Genomic DNA, 21,747 nt, shown 5'->3' on the forward strand with positions numbered 1-21,747 from the left:
TTTGTAAAACATGAAGCCTGCTTCCTAACCCATGTCCAGGTCAGATTTCAAGTTCTGTCTTTCACGCTATAGTTATGCCTTATTATCAGTCTCCTAACCAACACCAATAAGTCCTGGGTAAAGTTCACTTAGCATTAGTAGTCTAATGTTAATTTCTACACTAAGATCAGTAAGTCCAATGTCATAACATACAGTCCAATGTCAAACATAAAGTTGTGATTAACACATCTCAGGTGAAGTCTCATCAATCAAGCAGTCCCAGAATGTAGAGACAAATTTAAGTCCCAAAGTCAAAAACACATAGTAAATTCTTAACCTATAAGACATCTTATATCAAAACCAAAATGTCTCCATAAACACCAGCAGCTTCCAAAAAAATGGTTACCTGTAATGCTCAGCCAAAACTGAATCCTCGTCAATTCCATTATTTTCCAGTTTGAAGATGTTTGAACACAAGTCAAAAAGGCTCAGTGACAGCGTCCTTGTGAGAGGGTTCACAAAATAGTCTTATTGGGGCTAAATGGCTTAGTATTTATTTACAACTGCTTCTGAACAAAAAAGTTAAAATTGGATTTCATTTTTTGTTTATACATTATCAGTTAGATACCAGAACTGAACTGAAAGTGTACATTCATCTTTCTTACAGGTGATACAAATAATAAAAAAATATATTGCTAGCATTCTGCTTATTGATGCTGATGGGTCAGTTCACATCACAACTGACAGCATCAAGAAATCCTTCCCTAATGGCAGTGACATTCTTCAGATACATATTCCTAAAAGGACTCTGCTGCTGCTCTTCTTTGGATACATGAAATTACAATGCCCAATGCTTTAACTATAGAGATTATAGACAATATTTTTGTAGATGTGAAAAAAACATAATAATCTCAAAATGACACTAGTGTTTTAACTCCTTACATATTGAAAACGTAATGAAAATTGCTTCAAAACTTTGTTGTGATTCCATGAACTTGACATTATGAGGCTACAGCTCCCTAGGGCTGCATTTATTTTAACTTGTACCCTCTACATTTAAAGGTAGGGTAGGAGATTTCATTCAGATGCACTTTTTGTTAAATTAGCATAACTTCTCTTTACAATCCGAGAGCAACCGATTAGTTAAGACAGTTTCGCATTAAAACGAAGAATATTAATCATCTGTGGAAGCTATAAAACGCTAAAAACATCAGCCAATTATCCTGGTGGACCTTCGCGGAACTATTGGCTGTACGTGCACTTGATGAACCCAGATCGGCGCAAGTTGGCTGCTTCTTACTGGGTTTTCAAGATCGCCTACCCTACTTTTAAAACAATGTGACTTCTTGCAGACTTTTCACCTTTCACATGGAAGGTATTGACCCACTGATACAGTCTATATGACCTCTGCCCAAAGTTCTACAATGCAATATCTGTTCCTAATCAAATGAGGATATTTAATCCCTTTATAACATTTTTCCTGCAAACGATCCATAGTTCTATTCTATAGGTCTAAAAAAAATTTGAGCGCTATTTAAATAAACATGGTGAATGACTCCTTTCTTTAAATTGCACTCACCTTTTCATAGCTCTCAGCTTCAACATGTTTATGCTGGCGGAGCTGCTTGGCAACTGATTTAGGCAGCATTTGGTGCAGCAGATCCTCAGCCAGCTGTCTTTGGTGCTTTAGGTCTTCAGTTTTCTCCTTTAAAGTCTGAGTGTAGTTTTGTATCCACGCAGTCATCTGCTTGAAAGAGAACATCACTACGGGGTAGATGAGACAGGCAATGGCCAGCAGGCTGATCCTCATACTGAGGCCTGAAGACATGGATCGAGATGCCAATCTGAGAGTCAACACCGCACGATCAAACAAGCACTGCTGTGTATTTGTCAGGGCTTGAATTCCAGCATTAGTCCCTGGCAGATGCTCAGTTTCTGTACCAGATATCTGCCATTGATCTGTGTCAAAAATGTAGGAATGCTTTACATCTAGGCTCAAGTTTAACTTGAGGTGTATATTCTCTAACCAGCAGTTATTCAGATGCTCTGATACAACCCTAGCAAAGCTGAGGTAGTTTAGAATGTAATTCCACTTGTACTGGAAACTAGTATGAGTTGCCACAAGATGGATATCAATCAACTGGTGGTTGAGCTCAATGAATATTAACAGAAGTTTTGCAGACAGTACATCACTCCAGTTAGGGTTTTTTTTGTATTTGACTAATGAGTCTTCTACTGTACCCCAAATGTCAAGAAGTCTTCTGATGGTCAGTGAGAAAACAGAAGTACCATTTTCACTCACAATCTTGTTTTTACCCAATGAAGAATTAAGAAATCCTTGAATGCTTGTCCTCGTCTCCTTGCAAAATCCAGACAATTCAATGTTACAAGAGTGCTGGTGGCTGTTATTATGACTTACAATTTCAACACAGAGATAATCTAAGAATTGAAGCTTTGCAAAAAGTGGCTCCCATGTCTCATTGTCCATGTCATTGGAAAATAAATGTCTCATTTTCTGAATCTTACTGATGAGTTGCAGAATAGCCATTGTTCTGCATGAGGTTAGCTCGTCATAAGCAGCTTCTGTCGTGTGCAGCAAGTCTATGTTAGAACTGAAATCGATGGATACAGACCCAAGCAGGGCCAAGAAAGAGATAACGCAGGCTGTCAGAATCCGATGAACAGTGCGACTACTCCCAGATCCTGACAGTATAGAATACCTAAAACACAGAGGGGGGGGGGGGGGGGGGGGGGGGGGTGGGGGGGACTGGTGAGACTTAGAAGATCACAAACAATCAACTACTTCTGCATGATGTATGGGTTGAATGTTTGCATGATGTATGTTTACTTTAAGTATTTGTTTTCCATATTACATTCTTGCAGTGACTTCCTATTTTATGTAGAGAGATTATTTTCTTCATGTTTCCAGACATTTTGGTATTTTGTGTTTCTCCCACAAATTTAATGTGAACTAAAGAAAAGAAACCAAGGGCTAAGTAGAGGAGGATGTTTTGTGTCAGACATGTTCAAACATCCATTCGTTCTGATGCTGATTGTATCTGCTAGCTTTATTAGCAGTTCATTTTAGCAAAAGAAACACACTTTACATTTACATTTAAACCTGTGTATTATGTAAGGAATAATGTGCTAAGTGCTGATGAAGCATCACTGTGAAGCATTTTAATCACAACACTGATCTAAAACCAAGGATTTAAAGGACTTATATGTAAATGGTGAAGCCCAGAATGGCACCATTGACCAATCAATACAGAGTATTTGACACAAATACTAATATTTATCTCATTAATCCCAGTATATTGTCGACCCTCACAGTACGTTTGTACTCAAACATTACTACACCCTTACCATCATTTGTGAAAACAGAGGATTGTGGGAAATATGCATTGCTTTGAAATCTCTGAATGAAGGATTCTGGAGTTTATGACACAGCATCCTAGAAAGGATCATTGCCTCTTTCAGATGTCAGGTTTACTGTTTTGGAGGCCATCAATGTTTGTTGTATTGTTGTGTGTTGAAATCGAAATAGACATGTTTTACAAAGTGTGTTTTGTCATATATTTTAAAATGTTGTGAAACTGAAATCATGGGGGTAACCATGATATTGTCATACAGACGATGATGAAGACACAACAGTGTTTCTTAGAGAATCCAGTCATCAAATGTTATTGAGCAGCTGTTTATTTCCTGCAGAACTAGGATACACTGGCTTGTATGTCTTCTAAGGGAAAGAGAATGATGTGGATATTTACACATACCATCTGTTTGAATATAAAAGTAACGAGGTCAGAACTATGACCCTCCTCATAGCGCTCAACTGTGTAGCCTTTTTGTCTGAACACAGCCTGAAATCTCTTGTTGTGTTTTGCAACAAATTTAAGGCACAAGTAGTCTAACTGATAACAGAATTACTGAATTACACATTTCACCTTGTGCAGTCATCAGCTCATGGATATAGAGTCGTAATTATTACATTAACAACTTCAGTAGGTATATTGGCATTGCACCAGTCTGAATGTAGCATCAGAAAATCACGTCAGTGTAAAGAGAAGAATCAAATCTTTTCGATAATAAAGTTATTTCCCTCTCTGTCTCACCTGCACAGCTGACAGTCAGCGTCCGCATTCTGTTGCGACCACGGAGCGACTCTCCTGTTCTTGACCAGTCTTCTGAGAGAAGCCGAAGACAGGGTCTCAGAGGCGAAACACGATGACATGAGACTTGTGCTGAAGCTGCTTCCCTACTCGCAGGTTGGCCTCACAGTAATCGCGGACGGGGGACCGCGCCGAAGAAATGTTACTGAAAGTCAAGTGAGCAGCAATGTCTCCTCAACTTCCGGTTTGAGTGTCAGCGTTAGATAATGTAAAATAGTACTTTTTTGTCTGTAAACATTGAACTATCATGCTACATTCAGACATACAAGCCAGTGTATGAAGTATGACAGTCTACTTTCCCAGGTAATTTTAGTGAATCTGCAGTGAATCTGTGTTAATATAAAGTCAGAGAAAAATGCGGACCTTTTTACTGAGGCATAAAAACCGTATGGAACGATGCTGAAACGCATCTTCATAGTGGCCCTTTTGTGGATGGAAATGCTTTAATTTTGAAGGTTTTTGCCGGTAGCGCTTTATGTGAAACTGAGCCTCCTGAGTAACAAGCACATCCCCAGGGGACTGTAGTATCTGCAGCTCGATGGAGAAACACACCGAGAACATGAACTAGTTGTTAACTTGTGAGTCCTCGTGTAACGGGGTGTGTTCAGTGCTTTTTGAGGCTGGAAGAACACCTGCGGAGTGAGCGACGAGGAGCGAGGGGCCGCTTGCTGCTGTGGTGAGGGAGCGTAAATGAAAGTCTTGTTGGAGCCGCGGAACAAAGAGCTGTCTTCCCTCTGCCATTGTTATTGAGCGGAGCGTCTGTTTTATAACTTGGTCAGTTCCAGAATGTAAAAGTAATTTTGATGTCTGTTTTTAAAATAAGAGTAAGTACGTGTTTTAATGTTTATTTAGCCTACATGTTAAACTAGTGACGTGCATAGCCTACAAGAATAGCTGTAAGTTTGTGAAACATTAAATTTTGCATAAAGCTAAGCTGTTGAATAGATTAAAAAGACCTTTAAGTAGCCTATAATGTGTGCGATTTAATGATGGCACTTGATCTTTTAAACGGTTTATCGTTAGCAAGTTTTCACTGGCTTTTTAATGCCATTATTTAAAGCAACAAAAAAAATTAGCTAACAGCTAAATATCATTTGTAAGTTTGCTAATGTCCTTTACTTGTATGGCAGATCTTAAATTAGACGTTTCTACTTTACGTCTTAATGACGTTGGTAAGGGGTTCCACAACAATGACAAATTAGGTTACGTCAGCCTAACGGATTTCTCCTTAAAAAAGACCAGTCGCGCCAGACTGCATTCACAAATCTCGCATTTTCTACTTTATTTAGGCTATATAGAGTCTCTTACAAAAAAACTGAAGCCTAGAGCTCACAGTAGCAAGGAGCAACTCCCCTTTAACAGTTTCTTAAGAGAAGAAACTTTGGCAGCTTTATCATTCACAGGGTATTCACTTCCTATTTATCTATTGTTTATATTTTGTATACTTTTGCTATTTCTTTTTCTTCTTTGGTGTGCTTCTAACATGCCTGCTGTAACACTGTGAATTTCCCCTGTGGGGGTCTAATAAAGGATTATCTTATCTTATCTTATCTTATCTCTACTTGCAAACTTGCAAAAGTACAACCAAATGCAAGGAGGCATCTAAAATATAGCTAAAATAATAATAAATGAATGTCATATTTGTTTAGAAAGATTATGAAAGAAAGAATTATTACTAGATTAAATAGTTGTTTTAAAACCACTGGTTATTTTAAAAAATGAAAGCAACAGTGCTTACTTTAAGTAAACATTGAGTGACATTAAGCTGCCACATTCCAATAACTGGAGCTCTGCATTTTTTGTCTATTAAACAGCAGGTGCATCTGGCCAGTCCTTGTTGAGTTTTTGAAGGGGTGGCCTGTGCCCCAGTCATGACTTCTGGGAATGGGAACACTATCAACAACCAACACAACGGAGACAGCAAGCCAGCCCAGGCCTTAGTTAAGGCCCACATCCTCACACATTTAATAGAAGGGTTTATCATCCAGGAAGGAGCCGAGCCGTTCCCTGTGAGTATTATGCATGTGTTTTTGAAGGAACTCATACATTTCTGTCATGTTTATTGAGACAATATGTACCAGATACATGAGTCCAGAAGTTATTCTGAACACCCTGCAGTTCCTTCCGCCCTGCATATTTGAGCTGCCTGTTCATGCCCTGTCTGTGATTCTGAGTAAAGTGAGTTTGCTGTTGCTGCCTAAATGGGAAAAATGACCTCAGCACTCATATAGATGTGAAACCAACACATTCAGCTTCATGGACAGAAGTGCACTGTAACCAATTGCTGTAAATTTACGGCCAAGAGTAATATACTGTATTGATATAATACAGTTGGGTACTGTAGTTTGCAATGCATTATGGGCTGTTCAACGTGAAGTTACTGCACACAGCCGACAACAGTATGCTAATGTTACAAAATACAGTAAACTACAGTATTTTTCAAAAAGTTCTTCTCCCAGAGCGTTGAGGACGGTTGCTACATGAACAAGAAGTCCTGCTTTATCTGCATCGATTGGATTTTGTCAACAAAAACACGGTAATTACAAACTTCATCTTTACTTCTTTGCCAGGAGAATCCTACTAAATGTGTTTGAAATCAAAACTTGCTCAGTAAGTTTTCTAGCTAGTGGGTTTGTGATGTTCAGTGCCACTTATTAGTAAAGCTAAGATCTGACTAACGTTATATGTGTTTTTTAGTTTTATTTAGTTAATTTAAACTGGGCTTCGTTCTCAGTTTGAATGAAATTATTTTGTTAAAACCAGTAAGCTAACATTAATCTTTGTTCAGTAATCTTTACATGAGGTAAATATTTTGGAATGATTAGACTGAAAATAGGTTTGTCTTCTTGCCATCTTAAATGTAATTAGTTTACGTTAGTTGCTCTCCTGCGTGCCACACAGACACACGTGCACACATAGTTTCTTTCTTGCTATGGTTTTAAATATTGAATGGCAAATCTATGCTTACAGCAGGTTACTCTCCCCTGGTGTTTCTGATCAATGATAGTCGTTTTTCCCATTATGTCCATTCCGTACAGGTGTCCATCTCATGGAGACAACCCTCACCCTGAAGCCCTCTCTGATACTGCTCGGTAAGCATTGTGTTTTCACTCGTTCATCAAATTGGTCATTATTATGAGACTTTGTAGATGTGTACATAAAGTAAATGATGTTGTTGATGTTGCTATCACCCTGAAGTTTCATATCTGAGGACATCACTCCATCCTTTTGACGGACTGGCTGCTGTGTTTCGATCTATTATACGTTCAACCTAAAAGAGGCAGCTTGTACTCTGGATCAAAGGCCATCTGAGGAAAGGCTTTCTCCAAGAAGACGGGTATGATTGACGTGTCTCTAGCTCTTAACTCCACATGTTGTTCTAACAATGACATTGCAAATTTAAACAAAGATTTTGATGGGATATATAAGCATACCGCAAACCTCACAGGACTATTTTAAGGTAATGCACAAGCCTAACAATTATAAACTGTACAATTTAAATGGCCCCCATTCCGTTAGGCTGAACACTTATTTCCTTTGTATTAGTCGTTTCAGTATTCTGCCCATTTGTTTGTTTTTAATATGGTAAGATAAGATACTGTATGTAAAATAACTGTATGAAAACAGTTGCACCTTTTGTGTCTTCATGTTTAGTTTATTGCCATGGTGTCCAGCAGATGGTATTTGGCTGATGTTCTTTGTAGCCCACAGAACAAGGTTAATTTTAACTGACATTTTAGATACTCTGAAGTCTTAAACTTGGTCTTTGTTATACTTGTGTGCAGTAAACGGTGAAAATGTAACTCCCATGTTACTGTAAAATAAAGTAATCACAGAAGTATACTGCATATTGTTTTTACTGTAACAGACTGTTAAATTTCGCAACAGTATGAGTACTGTAAAATAACAGTAAAGTACAGGCGTCTCTCCTGCCAGTACTTTATTGTAAACTGAATAAAATACAGAAATATACTGTATTTCACTATTACGGTAATAACCCGTAAAATCATTTTACAGTACAAGTACCGTAAAATAACAGTAAAGAACAGGCATCAATGCTGCCAGCTCTTTACCGTTATTTTACAGAAACATTCTTTACAGTTGGCATACCATGAATAACATAAATACATCATACATTACAGAGAACAAACATGACAGCTTGTTGATGTTGTCGAGCAAGATGAAACAGTGATTATATTTTAGTGGATATATCATCAGTACATAGTAATAGTAATTTCATAGTAATTAAAACAAGAATAAGCAGCAGAAACTGGTGTCAATAAGCATTGGAATGATCAGGGGCTGGACTGCAGGTCTGGAGGAACACTCTGGAGAGCCCTGCAAAGAGAGAGCGAGAGAGAGAGACACAAAAGTATGAGGAAGACAGCAAACACAGTTTATGACATGAATCACTAGTATGAACCAGACTAATGAGAATAGAGGAGAGGTAAGAGGGTGAGAGAGGGATTTGTGGGGACAGGGTAGGGAACTGCTCAGTAGATCATGTTTGTGTCCCTCGACAGTGTAGACCTATAGCAGCATAGCTGTGCTAAAAGTTAAGAATTTATCGGCACTATGACACCTGTTATACCTGTGGCTGAGGCCATATCAACAAGTGACTGTATCTATACCTCTCAGCCCTACACACTATGTTTAAGTCTAACTATACGAGAAAAGAGCTGCAGGAATATTTGCTCAACAGAGCTGCGGCTGGCGACAGTGTTTAAGAGAGAAAGCGCGGGTTGTTCTTGTTTTGTTCTATTAATGATGAGTAGTTAGCTCTCGTAGAGAAGGTTGAAGCAAGGCGTCTGGACTTGTAGAGTTTTCTAGAAGACGTTTCGCTGCTCATCCAAGCAGCTTCATCAGTTCTAACTGTTTGGTGGGATGAGCAGCGAAACGTCTTCTAGAAAACTCTACAAGTCCAGACGCCTTGCTTCAACCTTCTCTACGTATGATGACCTGGATGACTGAGAATCTTCATCAACATAGTTAGCTCTCCTAGCTTTACGAAGGGCCTTCTTATACATCAGTAAACTATCCCTCCAGGAGCTCTGGGATTCATCTGATTCAGAGGAATGTCACTTCCTCTCCATCCGTGTAGTCTGTTTCAATAATTGGATAAGCCAGGTCATAATACGTAGAGAAGATTGAAGCAAGGCATCTGGACTTGTAGAGTTTCTTGAAGACATTTAGCTGCTCATCCAAGCAGCTTCATCAATTTTAACTATTTGGTGGGGAAACATGGCTTATATGTGGTGGCAGACCTCAGTGTGTGGGTCTGGGTGAAACTCCCAAATCATCAACCCCAAGCTCTACTTCCGACTTTATCCTGGGGAAGTCACTCAATGCCTGTATGGACTACCCAAGATACACAAAGAAGGAGTCCCCCTCAGACCCATTGTCAGCAGCACAAACTCAGTCACATACAACGTGGCTAAGCACTTGGCTGAACTCCTGACACCACTGGTGGGAAACACACTACACCACATCCACAACTCTCATGACTTTGTTAACAAGGTGGAGAAGATCCAAATGGACCCAGACGACACCATGGTCTCATTTGACGCCACCTCCCTGTTCACCTGCATCCCTACCTCAGAAGCCAGAGAGATGGTAAGGAGATGCCTCACACAAGACAGCACACTCAAGGAAAGATCTGTGACCTGGACCTCTGCCTGAACACCTCTACATGGAAGAAATGGAGAAAGGAGCCTTGAAAAGGAAACCCACACACACGGACCAGTACCTACTGTTTGATTCACACCACCCACACAAACTGGGAGTCATCAGGACCCTACAGCACAGAGCACAAACTGTACAAACCAGCTCAGAGGGGAAGAAGGAGCAACATCACATCAGGAAGGCCCTGCAAACTTGTGGCTACCCCAACTGGGCACTCATCAAAGCCACAAAAACAAGACCCCCTAACAACAAGAAGAAGGACACAACTGATGGAGAAAGAACATCTCCATTCCATGTGTCAGGAGTATCAGAGAAACTCCGTAGGATCTTCAACAACCATGACATCCTGGTCCATTTCAAACTGATGACAACACTGAGACATAAACTGGTTCCCCCGAAGGATAAAACTCACAGGGAGAAACAGGAATGCTCTGATCGGTACATTGGAGAAACTAAACAACCACTCCACAGAAGAATGGCTCAGCACAGGAGAGCCACCTCCACAGGACAGGACTCGGCTGTTCACCTTCACTTCAAAGAGAAAGGACAGTCCTTTGAGGACAACAATGTCCACATCCTACACAGAGAGGAAAGAGGAGTCATCTATGTTAAGCTGGAGAAACCTTCCCTTAAAGGTAGGGTAGGAGATTTTGAAAATTGTGAGAGTCAGCCAGATTTTAAAAGTAAACACACGCCCCTTTCTTTCGGAGCTCACCCCGAAGCCACGCCTCCCAATCACATGGACGTGCATTACCTGAAGACAAGCTGCGGTCTGTGACTTCGACTATCATGCACGTACCTCTCTGGTGCACGCAGAGCAGGAAAAGAGCAGCCAACCAGCCAACTTTCCATGCAGGGGCGCGTCGCAGGATTGGCTGATGTTTTTAGCATTTTATAGCTTCCACAGATGATTAATATTCTTCGTTTAATGTGAAACTGCCTAATTAATTGGTTGCTATCGGATCATAAAGAAAACCTACACTAATTTAACAAAAAGTGCACCAAAATGAAATCTCCTACCCTACCTTTAACAGAGGTGGTGGCCTTAGACATCTTTCTATCACATACAATGCGGTGCTTCCATCCATTCCTAAGAAGTTTCATTCCAAGTCGCATGCTCACAGCAAGAACAAAGGGCTGTCAACAAGTCTCCCTCCAGTAGTCTCATTGTCGTTAGCCAGTCGTTAGACACACTTGACAGTTAGCCAGACCAATATGGGTAAGTATGGAAACATTTAGTGCTATTGTTTGGGAGTTTCACCCAGACCCACCCACTGAGGTCTGCCACCACATATAAACCATGTGTCCCCACCAAACAGAACTGATGAAGGTGCTTGGATGAGCAGCGAAACGTCTTCAAGAAAACTCTACCAGTCCAGACGCCTTGCTTCAATCTTCTCAATGTTTACTGAGAGAACCCTACTGAATCTAAGAGTGAGTTAAAGGCGGTCTTAAGTTAAGACAGAGTTGACGTCCATATGAATGTTAAAGTCACCCACTATAATGACTTTACCTTTACTTAGCACTAAACTTGATAAAGTCTGAAAACGCAAGCAGGAACTCAGGCAGCAGCAGGTGGACGATACACTACAACAAGTAAAACTGGCTTCCAGTTTCCGTGAGACAGGCTGAGAGTGAGACTCTCAAAGGTACTATGAGTAGATTTAGGTTTAGGATTAATCTAAAAACTGGAGTGGTAGATTGCTGCCACTCCTCCTCGGCCTATGCCTCTAGGAACATGATAGTTAATATAACTAGACGGAGTTGATTCATTTAAACTAACATATTTTTCATCCTGTAACCAAGTCTCCATGAGAAGTATCTCAGTCCTAAAAGTAAAAATCAGTTCTGTTCTTCACACTCAACTTCCCTAATGCAGTCTGCAATAATATTAATTTATACTAATAATCTTTATTTTCTGTGTATAGGTGGAGCGTCCATCTTTCTCAATAGAGAGCCTAAGTAGGCACATGGCAGACTCAAAGACGGATGGCATCTGTCTAAAAGGTACTAAAGGTTTTCAACACCAGTCTTCATTGTTCATGCAAATTGTTTCACTCAAAAACAGTGGGAAAAGTTATAAATCCAGTTATGTTATAAATTCTGGCCAAAACATATTTGAAGAAGAGTTGCAGAGTTTTCTTGAAGACATTTTACTGCTCAAAGCAGCCACATCAGTTGTTTTGGTGAGGAATACATACGTGATGTAATGCCAGTCTTGTGAGTCAAACACAGAGGGAGCTAAGGCAGTTGTTGGTATGGCAAGTCTACTTCAGCCGTATGACCTCAGTTGTATCACTTTTTGTCACTGCTGATTTAACTAACGCCAGCTGCTGTTGGACTTCGAACCCTAACCAATTATGTGATATCCATGCTTTACTAGGACAAGATGGTTCTATACATGTTGTAAATAAAAGTAGTTATCATTTTTATCCTGTTTTACAGACATGTATGTATTTTTAGATCAATAATCAAACCTTTATTATGTCAGTTCATTTCCTCTTTAAAAGGTTTGGTAATTGTTTTACATTGAGCCCACATTCCATCAATTCTACACTAAATATGCAGAGACTTTTTAGTGATCATCATGGACCTATTAAAAATGAAACCTCACAAATATCTGAAAATGTGTGTTTGACTGTGTGTTCCCTCAGAGTTAATGGCCCAACAGGAGCCCATGCTGACCTGTGAACTGTGTGGCAAAGTGGATTTTGCCTACATCTTCAAAAGGTCCAAGAGGTTCTGTTCAACAGTATGTGCTAAACGGTAAGGCAACTTCCTTGAAGTGGAACTAGGGAAATATGTGACAGAAATACCTAGAAAAAAAGAGGAAATGTAAGCTTGAAAACATGGAGTCAAAAGAGTGAAAGCAAAGCAACCTACATGTGCCACACATTTATGGGAACTTCTGGGACAGAACTGGGAAGATCTTTCTAAATAATATTTGATTTCCATTGTAGAAATAATGTGTGTTCAGCTGTTATAACTCCCAAAGGTGGCTACTTTGATAAGTTAAAAGTAAATTAGTGACTTTAAGCAGTGCTGTTTCTGTGCTGTGGTGGGCTGTGAATCCAGACTGGAACACATCAAACAGACTGTTCTTATGCAGGTGATCATTTAACTGACTTACAACCACTCCTTCAAGTATCTTAGAAATCAAGGTGAGGTTGAAGATCGGTCTGTAGTTTCCTAAGATGTCTGGGTCCAGTAAAGGTTTTTTAGGTATAGGAATGATGACAGCAGTTTTAAAAGCATGTGGTACATATCCTGTTGCCAGAGATAAGATAAGATGAGATAAAATACAAATAAACAATACATACATTTTCAGCATTGCAATTACAATAACATGCCATGTTTCTGTTCTGTCATGTATGATGTTTGCTGCATGTTTGTTCCTCTCTCTCTCTTTCATCCTCTGTCTTGTCTACCTCATTTTCTTCTCCTCGACCTGGCTGGCTATCAGTAGGAAGGTTCTCCTTTATCAGGTCCAAAACAAATTAAGCAAGCAGCGAAAATTAAGCAGCCAAAAAAAGAAACGTTGAAGACAGCTGCACACACTATGAAAAAGGGAACTGATATAAATGATATAAAATAATCATATAAATTATTTATAATAGAATTGTGGCATGGTTTGAAAATTACCCCATAAAGCTTTCAACAGCTGTTTTAGGTCATATTAATGCAGAAATATTATCACAAACTTTCAAGCAGCACTTAATAAATAATGTGTGGTTTGCCTCTAACCTTGAATTCTGGTCCAGACCTGCTCACCATGTTAACTTTCTTCGTAGCTACAATGTGGGATGTACAAAAGAATGGGTCTCTTCCCAAATCGCAAAACCACCTTGGAGAACATAAAGAAGCAAAGAGTGCTGAATGGAAACCAGAAAAACATCAGTTCAGAGTCAAAAAAGGTGAGACACCGTCTGACCTACACCCCCCCCCACTCCCTTCCTTCTGGCCTTTGTTAGACTGCTCTCTCTGTGCAGACACCTGCTGCTGAACTGTCTACTGATTACTCAGTCCACCCTGTACGGGGCAAGTCAAGTCGCTGTTCAGACTTGTGCTCCTTGTCTGCCCAACGCGTGCATGCAGAGCGAGGCTCTGAGCCTGGTGTGCTTACCCACAGTTTCCTGCCCAGTGACCCCAGCCAGTGGAATATAAAGGATGTCTATGAGTTCATCTCCTCTCTACCAGGTATTTGCTGTATTAAATTTGTTCTCTGGATGCGTCAGTGTTAAAGGCAGAGGTGACAAATGACAAAACCATAAAACAGTGAGCCAAAATAATCAGATTCTAGAGTAAAAACATAGAAAAGAGGAAGGAAGAGGAAGGAGGTTGGCCAATTTTCCTGACAGATAACAGAAGAATTTTCTACCAAGCGGACAATTATAATGAGATTGTGGGCCAGTTGTGTTATGAGTTGCCTGTTGTTGCCACAGGTTGTCTGGAGATTGCTGAGGACTTTCGCTGTCAGGAGATTGATGGTCAAGCCCTACTGCTGCTTAAAGAGGACCATCTCATGGGAGCCATGAACATCAAATTGGGCCCTGCTCTCAAGATCTTTGCTCAGATTAACATGCTCAAAGACTCTTAGTAGCCCTGTTGCTCTCAAAGGCAGCAGGGCTGTTATTGGACAAATGGGATGTTCTCAGGATCACACATTGAGGTCCCAGGACAGAACTGTTTTCTGTCAGTATTCCCTTCTGACCTCAAGGACCCTTTACACTGGTTACTTCACTCTGTAACTGTTGGAAACTGTAGGAAATGTGTGTGAAATGAGGTATGTTGCATTGTTAAAATAATACAGTGTTATGCAAAAGTTTTGGCACCCCTTCACTGCATCAGTTTGTCTCTTGCTGAGCTTCTTAATCAGCAACTTCATTTTAACTATGCTATACCTTATAGAAACAAACATTTCTGTGAAATTATTTTAATTGGCCAAACAGAAACATTTTTATGTTAAAATGTTATCATTGTTCCACCGCATTCCAAATTTACGGCAGCTAAACAGGTTGTAGCAGCTACATATGTTCCAAAAAAAAGCCACCTAGGCTTTGTTTGACACACATCCATATAGCTGATTGAAAGAATCCAACAGGCAGCGTCGACTTCATACATTCTTTTAATTTGATCTTTGTTTTCTCCTTATACAGTGTCCATTTCAAAACTTATATAAACGAAAATCAGTCAAAACCACACAGTCAAAAACTCTTCCATTTCTTCTGTTGATTACTACTGTGCGCCTTACCTGGCCTAAATATATTTGGCTTCACCCAAAGACAGGCGGGACAGTTACCCACATTGAAATGAACCAAAAACCTATTTTAACATAATTTGACAATTGACATTTAAAATACTTATTAAATTACTCAAAATAAATTCTCATCTACCCAGGTTCCTCAAATGTGCTCTGTTTTTGGATGTTAATGCATGGACATGCTTGCCTTGGACACCATGTGGGAATGTCTCACCCACAAGAGGGTTTGTGCCATCATTGAGTGCATAGTGCCTTGTCTTTCTCAGCATACTGTGACAGCCCGACAGTGCCAGAGACTGCTGGGACATTGCTCAACAAGTGCCCTCTTCAGCATTGGTTTCTCAGTCAGAAGCTCACCCTGCCGAAGGAGAGTCTGAAATGACTTGCTCCATCTCATGCATGAGTCTCAGGGTTCATGCATGGTGGTGGAGCTTCAAAGTGTTAGAGGGTGTTCCCCTGGGCCTTGGGGGGGGGGGATCTGTTGACAACAGCTGCATTCCTAACAGGCTGGGGCGCTGTCTTAGAGGGTCTGCGTGTGGTCCTTGGGGTCTGGTGCACTCCACTTGGCATATCAACCACCTTGAGATGGAGGCAGTGTATTTGGCCCTAAAGCACTTCCTGCCACCTTTACAGCACAGGCAGCTGATGGTGAGGACAGACAGCACTGCTGTGGTGTGTCCTACATCAATCATCAGGGTGGTCTGAGATCACTGACAGCGCCTTCTCAGACACAATTGTTCAATAATTAATAAAAACCATGTCTATTGTGACATATTATTGTACCTTCACGGACACTTTGGGTCAAAACCGGGACTATCCCAGCCACCCTACAGTACAATTGCAGAATGAACAAACTTGTAACTATTGAGGCCTGCATGAACCACGTGATCAATGTAAATGGCGACATCAAAGCTGTCATAACTCTCTTCTACCACTCTGACTACAAATCCAGAGGTAGACAAGCCTAGAGTGCCCTCTAGCAGCTGTCAATGTGAAAATAACAAACGTGAAATGATATATTTTCATATATAAGGCTGTTTGTGTCTTACATGTCCTATACCTATAGAAGGTACAACATCCATGGCATTTCTCCGAATGCATACAATTAAGGTATAATAATAATCAATACATGTTGTCTGGAATGTCCTTTGAATAAATGGCCTACTTTAGAGGAAATGCAACTTGTCAGGAAAATTGTAATCATTCAAATTTCTGGATCACGTCATTTTGGGAGGACAGTTTGCATTCCTCCTCAATTACATCTTTTTCTCTCCCACTATTTTTACTTTTTTTTACTTTTATTACATATGGGCAACTAATTTGACACACACAAATGGCTGGCTTGACAGCAGTGTAATAATTGCAGTCATACAACCCAGGCTTTTTACACTGATTTGTCTCTTATTATATATTAAATAATACAACTATTACCCAGAACAACACAGAAACCCTAAAATATATACTGACAACATAATTTTACAATTTCTCACCATAAATTTAGTTATTTATTATCCCCAGTGTAAGACAAACAAAACTTTATTTTTTTTAGTTTTACAAGATCAACAATCATTCAAGTACAATTCAATCTGATTATGGAACGCAATAAATTGTCTTCATGTCATCATTAAGGCACACTCAGTAGTTCACGTAACAAAACGAGTTTCATTAACACCCACAAACACATGTAAACATGCTTAATCAGAATTAATTGTGTTCACTTACACCATATATTTAGCTGTTAGAGAGACGATTTTTAATGGCAAAGTGTGTGCCTCAAAATTTTAAAATACTTAAATAGATATTGTAGGAAAGGCGCAGCAACATTGATTCAGGGTTCCTACACATTTTGTATTTCAAAATTCTAGAATTTTAGACCACATACAATTTGGTAGATATTTGTTAAGAAAATTATTTTAATAATATGTACATGTCAGTTTTTTATGTGCTGGACTGGCCTACTGAAATAACCTTTGTTGTCTGAGCAAGCAGATTAGACTTCTGTGCAAGATCGATTAAATTAGGATGTTATGCGTGCATGAGGGAGGTGGCTAGACCCTATGTCCACACCACCACTACTTAATTAGAGATCATGGTTTGAAAAATTGTGTACACTTGGGGCAAACTAAACATGATGCCTTGACCCTCTTGCACACATAATTTTAATGTTGAGAATGAAATAATTTCTTTATCTAATATAAAATCAAATAACAGTGACTGACCTCACAGTGTTCTGCTGTTTTTACTTTATACTCTGTGCTCTCTCTGCAGCTCAGTCTTGTGACATATAGTTCTCAGTGCAAAGGATTTTGGGAAAAGCATGTTGGCTTAATATGAAATGCAACAAGATCTAGCAGAACATCTTGCTGTGCAAATAGTTTTAATTGTTGAGCGACTCAACAATGCATTTTAACATGGATTAAACTGAACAATTGTTAAATTTGGCACCCTTTAATAGTAGTTAAAATCCTAATGCTCTAGTAGAAAACAGGCTGCTGCACAGCTGAAGGGTTTAAGTTGTGCCTATGCTGTAGTAGAGGGACTTTACTGCATACCTTAAATGTAATCATCTCCTATATTGATCTCTCATGATGCCTGAAATGTTGGATCAAGTATTGCTGAGTGCACCGATCTGTTACAAGGCTTTCCACTAGGGAGTATGGAGAAATTGACATTATTCTAACTGCTAAACCAGCCAAAGTCCATTCCTCTTTACAGCAACTTGTGATAATGATATTAAGTGAGAGTTTCATATAGAGAAGAGCTTGAATTGAGGTTGCATTTGTCAAAATTAACGCTATTTTTGTAGGCTCCTTGTAAGTCAAACCTCTGGATTTATATAATTTATCCAAAGCCAATATTAATATTACAAGACTTAAATTTGCCTCCATGGTCACACTGGCTTGCCGTTTTTCTCATCACTGTGAGAAACAATAAGCAGGGATGTGTTTTGTACGTCTTCATGCATGAACAATAGCATTGATATAAAACCCACCAAAACGTTAGCTCAAAAAACAAAGCAGATATAATTACCAAACTCAAACAAGTCTCTGTAAACTTGCATAAAGGGAATGAAACCTGACACCACCCAAATCTTGAAAGACCATTTCAGTCAAAATAATAAAATATGGCTGTAATATAAACCCTTAAATAAATTAACAAGGTACAAAGTATAAAAATATATATTTGACTATTTCAAAATTACTAATTTTATAATGCCACTTTTATTTTTTTCACTGGAGTTTTATTTCATAATGGCACATTTTTCATGACTATTTAATTCCATTCCTGATATGCAAATACAGCAGTGACCACAGCCATCAAGATTCAAGATTCAATAGACTCCAATGTTAAAATGGCCAACTTTACTGCAATACATGTTTCTAAGGACTTATATAACAAGATGACCCTGACAGTTTTTGATCTAAAGATAACCCCACCTGCATATTTGCATATTAGAAATAGAAATAATTAAAGCCCTAAAACAAAAATGCTATTAAAATTAAACTCCAGCAAAACAGATAAAGAAATGCCATCATGAACAACATAATTTTGAAATATATAGACAGTATATTATATTTATTGCCAAATGTATTTATTTATAGACATATTTATTATCTATCTATCTATCTATCTATCTATCTTGACTGAAAATAGGTGGGTGACTACAATTGTAAAAATACCGGTCCAAAGACTAATGTAAATGTCACAAACTGGCTTTTACTCTGGCTGTGGAAACACCACAGCAACCACCTCCCAAATAGAAAGAAAACAAACAGCAAACAGCTCTTTGCACAAAACACATGAATGATCTTTTGTAATAGGGAAAAACAGGTGTTGTGTAAAGCTATAATGCGCAAAAACCCCACTCCAACACACTGGATGGTACACACGTTCACACATGAGAAGATGGAAGTCAAAACTTAGACCCTGACAGAAAGAGACAGAATTTTGCCACCATGTAAAGAAAAAACAAAGGAGCAGATCAGATCAGTTTTGCAGTTCAGTTATGACTGCTGTTTATACCTTGCTCCTGAAGAGGGGCTTTGCACCTGGGCCACAGTACTCATTGTATATGAGCTTAAACAGGAAAAGGTGGAAGAGAGTTATGAGTGAAGCCACGCTGAACCAGAAGAGAAAGGGCAGGCCTGGATACCTGTTGGCCATGTGTTCCTCGTGGGCCAGGATGGCCTTGAGGTGCAGGGTATGGTGCAGGTCCTGCAGGTGGCGCAGGTCTGTGGAGATGTAGAGCAGTGGCGTGATGGGCTGTGTCACCATGACAGGGAAGGTGTGACCTTTGATCTCTGATGTGAGTTCTACAGGTTCATTGAGGCAGCCAGCCTCACAGGCATACAGCTTCACTGGTTCTTCCTGTGGCTTCACTGACACATGAAGAAAAGGCTTCCCTTCTACATCGAGCAGCACTGCCAGACTGATGAGGTCCCGGTTGTAGTGGATCCCTCTTAAAGCGTAGCTGTTATGCAGCACATCCGGATCAGCCTGAAACTGAAGGTGGTTCTCTGTGAACTGAAGGCCCCCAAAGCTGAGCACCATGCCCTGCATGGCTCCATGTGCTCCAGCAGCCACCAGCACCTTGCAGCCTCTCTTTTGTAAAGTCAGAGTCCACAGTGTAACCAGCTGCAAGATCTGAGCAGTGCTGCTCACCCTCTCAGGCCACAGGTTCTCCGCATGCATGGTGGCATGACCGCTGAAGCAGTGGTCAGCATAGTTGAGGCTGGACTCCAGCCGAGATCGCTCGTCGCCGTTCAGCCTTCGGTCCAGCAGGGGAGCCTTGGAACAGGACAAGATGTAGTAGAGGGTGGTGTTTACTGTGCGGCTAGATGGTGTGTGGGAGTCAGTGATTTTCCTCATTTCAACACCTGAACGAACAAAAACAGGAGCACAATTTCACAAAAACACAACAGTAGGACAGCCTAATTACTTACTAGTTTAACTCATTTCAGATCTTGAAAACAAATGTAGCAACTTCTGTGGCTGTACCTACTATGAGGAATGTGTGTATGAGGAATGTGAAAGCAGGATCCATATAACTAGCAGTTCATTAGATAGGTCACATGTTTACATGCTGAGTGTGAATGCATGGTATGTTAAACATGCACTTGGAATTAATTAAGTACTGCGTCAGCTCACCTGAAATAAAGAGATCCTGCCAGGCCTGTTGGTGATCTACAACCAAATCGTCCACATTGTTCCTCAGCAACTCCCCCAGCTCCTTTTTGGCCCCATCTCTGAGGGTACCAAAGATCTCCTCAAACTTTGAAGACTCAATAGGGCCTGATGTCCAGACCACTGACAGGATGTTGTCTGTGTACTCTGATTTAGCAGTGACCTGGATCCTGCTGTCAGCTTTTTGGGACCCACCACCACCAAAACCACCCTGTATTTTCGACAGGCACCTGCCTGAAGAGAGCACTATCTCTCTGTCCTCTAGTTTCTCCACACTGGTGGAGAATTGCTACCGAAGTAAGGATTGCCAGAGGAAATGTCTATTGTGGCGGCCTTCTCAGACGGATGTTGGTGTAGATACGCTGCAGGTAGACGTTAGGTCTGCTCCTGTGCGCGATAAACTCCTCTCTGATGGTAATACAGTCTCGGGCCTGACGCAGAGCGGTGACGAGGCGCAGCGGACCGATAACACTGATCCTTTCCGGAACCACAACATCCTAGCCTGCGCCTCGACTCGCTGCCCTACGAGATTTACGTTGATCCGAGGAGAGTATTCGGTCTGGTGTATCGGAGCTGAGCCAGGCTGTGAAGACGATGATACCCACAGTTTGTTAGAATCCATATCAATCAGAATATGACCGTTACCCGATACAAAAGGAGTATCTAGCTGTTCCTGAGCTGTACTGTATATGCCCTCTCCCCGCTCTAAATGAGACTTCCATCTGTGGATTTCAGCCAACAGGCACTGTCCAGCCGCCCCGCCTTGCATGACCGAGCCGCTAAAGAACTTCCATCTGCGCTCTGCTCCCAAGTACCAGTAAAATATGAGGAAGAGCAGCAGTCCTATGAGGAGTCTTCTTGCCCAGCTGCTCGACAACAAGCCTGGTAGCCCCTTCAGTCGTTGCTGTAGCCACATTGTATGACCAAATAGTGGAAACCTATCTACGCCTGCGCCTTAAGACAACACCCAGAACTGGGTTGAAAATATGTAAGATGTCACATCAAATTTGAAATGCTCTTTCCAGGGTGAAACCTGATAAACTAGATTCGCTATGTTCTAGCTAGCTTAGCTAGGCAGCTAGTGCTGTCAACGATCGCTTGCCAAAGTGTGCAGTCGTTTCTTGCATTGTGGTTGATGCAGTATCCTTCACCGGGTGTGTGAGTCATACGTAGTCGCAGCGTAGGTATTTTTTTTCATTTTTTGTTTGCACTTGAGTGCAAAACAAAACAAAACAAAACGCCAGTCTCCAATGACTACGGCCAGTTTTACACACTTCTAGTTTGTCACAACTGCCGTCAAGCAGTAAAGCCTTGACCGGAAGTGTCGCAAAAGTGTCTGCGACTAGATAGATTAAAAACTTGGAAATGCAGATATAAATAATTATAGTTAGTGTGTGTTGGGTTTAGACAACCCACCTAGTTATGATCAACGTTATGGTCAAAGTAGAAATCTAGTCACGACCTGTTACG

The 21,747-nt window shown here is 40.4% G+C and overlaps 2 protein-coding genes across 2 annotated transcripts; one reads left to right on the forward strand and one right to left on the reverse strand.

Annotated features, from left to right (window-relative positions):
* Positions 1-4,640: 4,640 nt before the first annotated feature.
* Positions 4,641-15,555, forward strand: LOC114438951 (polyhomeotic-like protein 2). Its single transcript, XM_028410605.1, is given in 8 exon segments — positions 4,641-4,925; positions 5,966-6,160; positions 11,762-11,840; positions 12,488-12,599; positions 13,625-13,638; positions 13,641-13,747; positions 13,823-14,030; positions 14,276-15,555. Coding segments are annotated over 7 exon segments (813 nt in total). The 5' UTR covers positions 4,641-4,925; positions 5,966-6,022; the 3' UTR covers positions 14,431-15,555.
* Positions 15,556-16,611: 1,056 nt separating this feature from the next.
* Positions 16,612-21,583, reverse strand: kiaa2013 (KIAA2013 ortholog). The gene is given in 5 exon segments (XM_028410604.1): positions 16,612-19,970; positions 20,242-20,565; positions 20,568-20,624; positions 20,627-20,725; positions 20,728-21,583. Coding segments are annotated over 5 exon segments (1,806 nt in total). The 5' UTR covers positions 21,194-21,583; the 3' UTR covers positions 16,612-19,110.
* Between the last annotated feature and the right edge of the window lie 164 nt (positions 21,584-21,747).

The sequence above is a fragment of the Parambassis ranga genome, chromosome 7, assembly GCF_900634625.1.
Source record: "Parambassis ranga chromosome 7, fParRan2.1, whole genome shotgun sequence".
NCBI lineage: Eukaryota > Metazoa > Chordata > Actinopteri > Ambassidae > Parambassis > Parambassis ranga.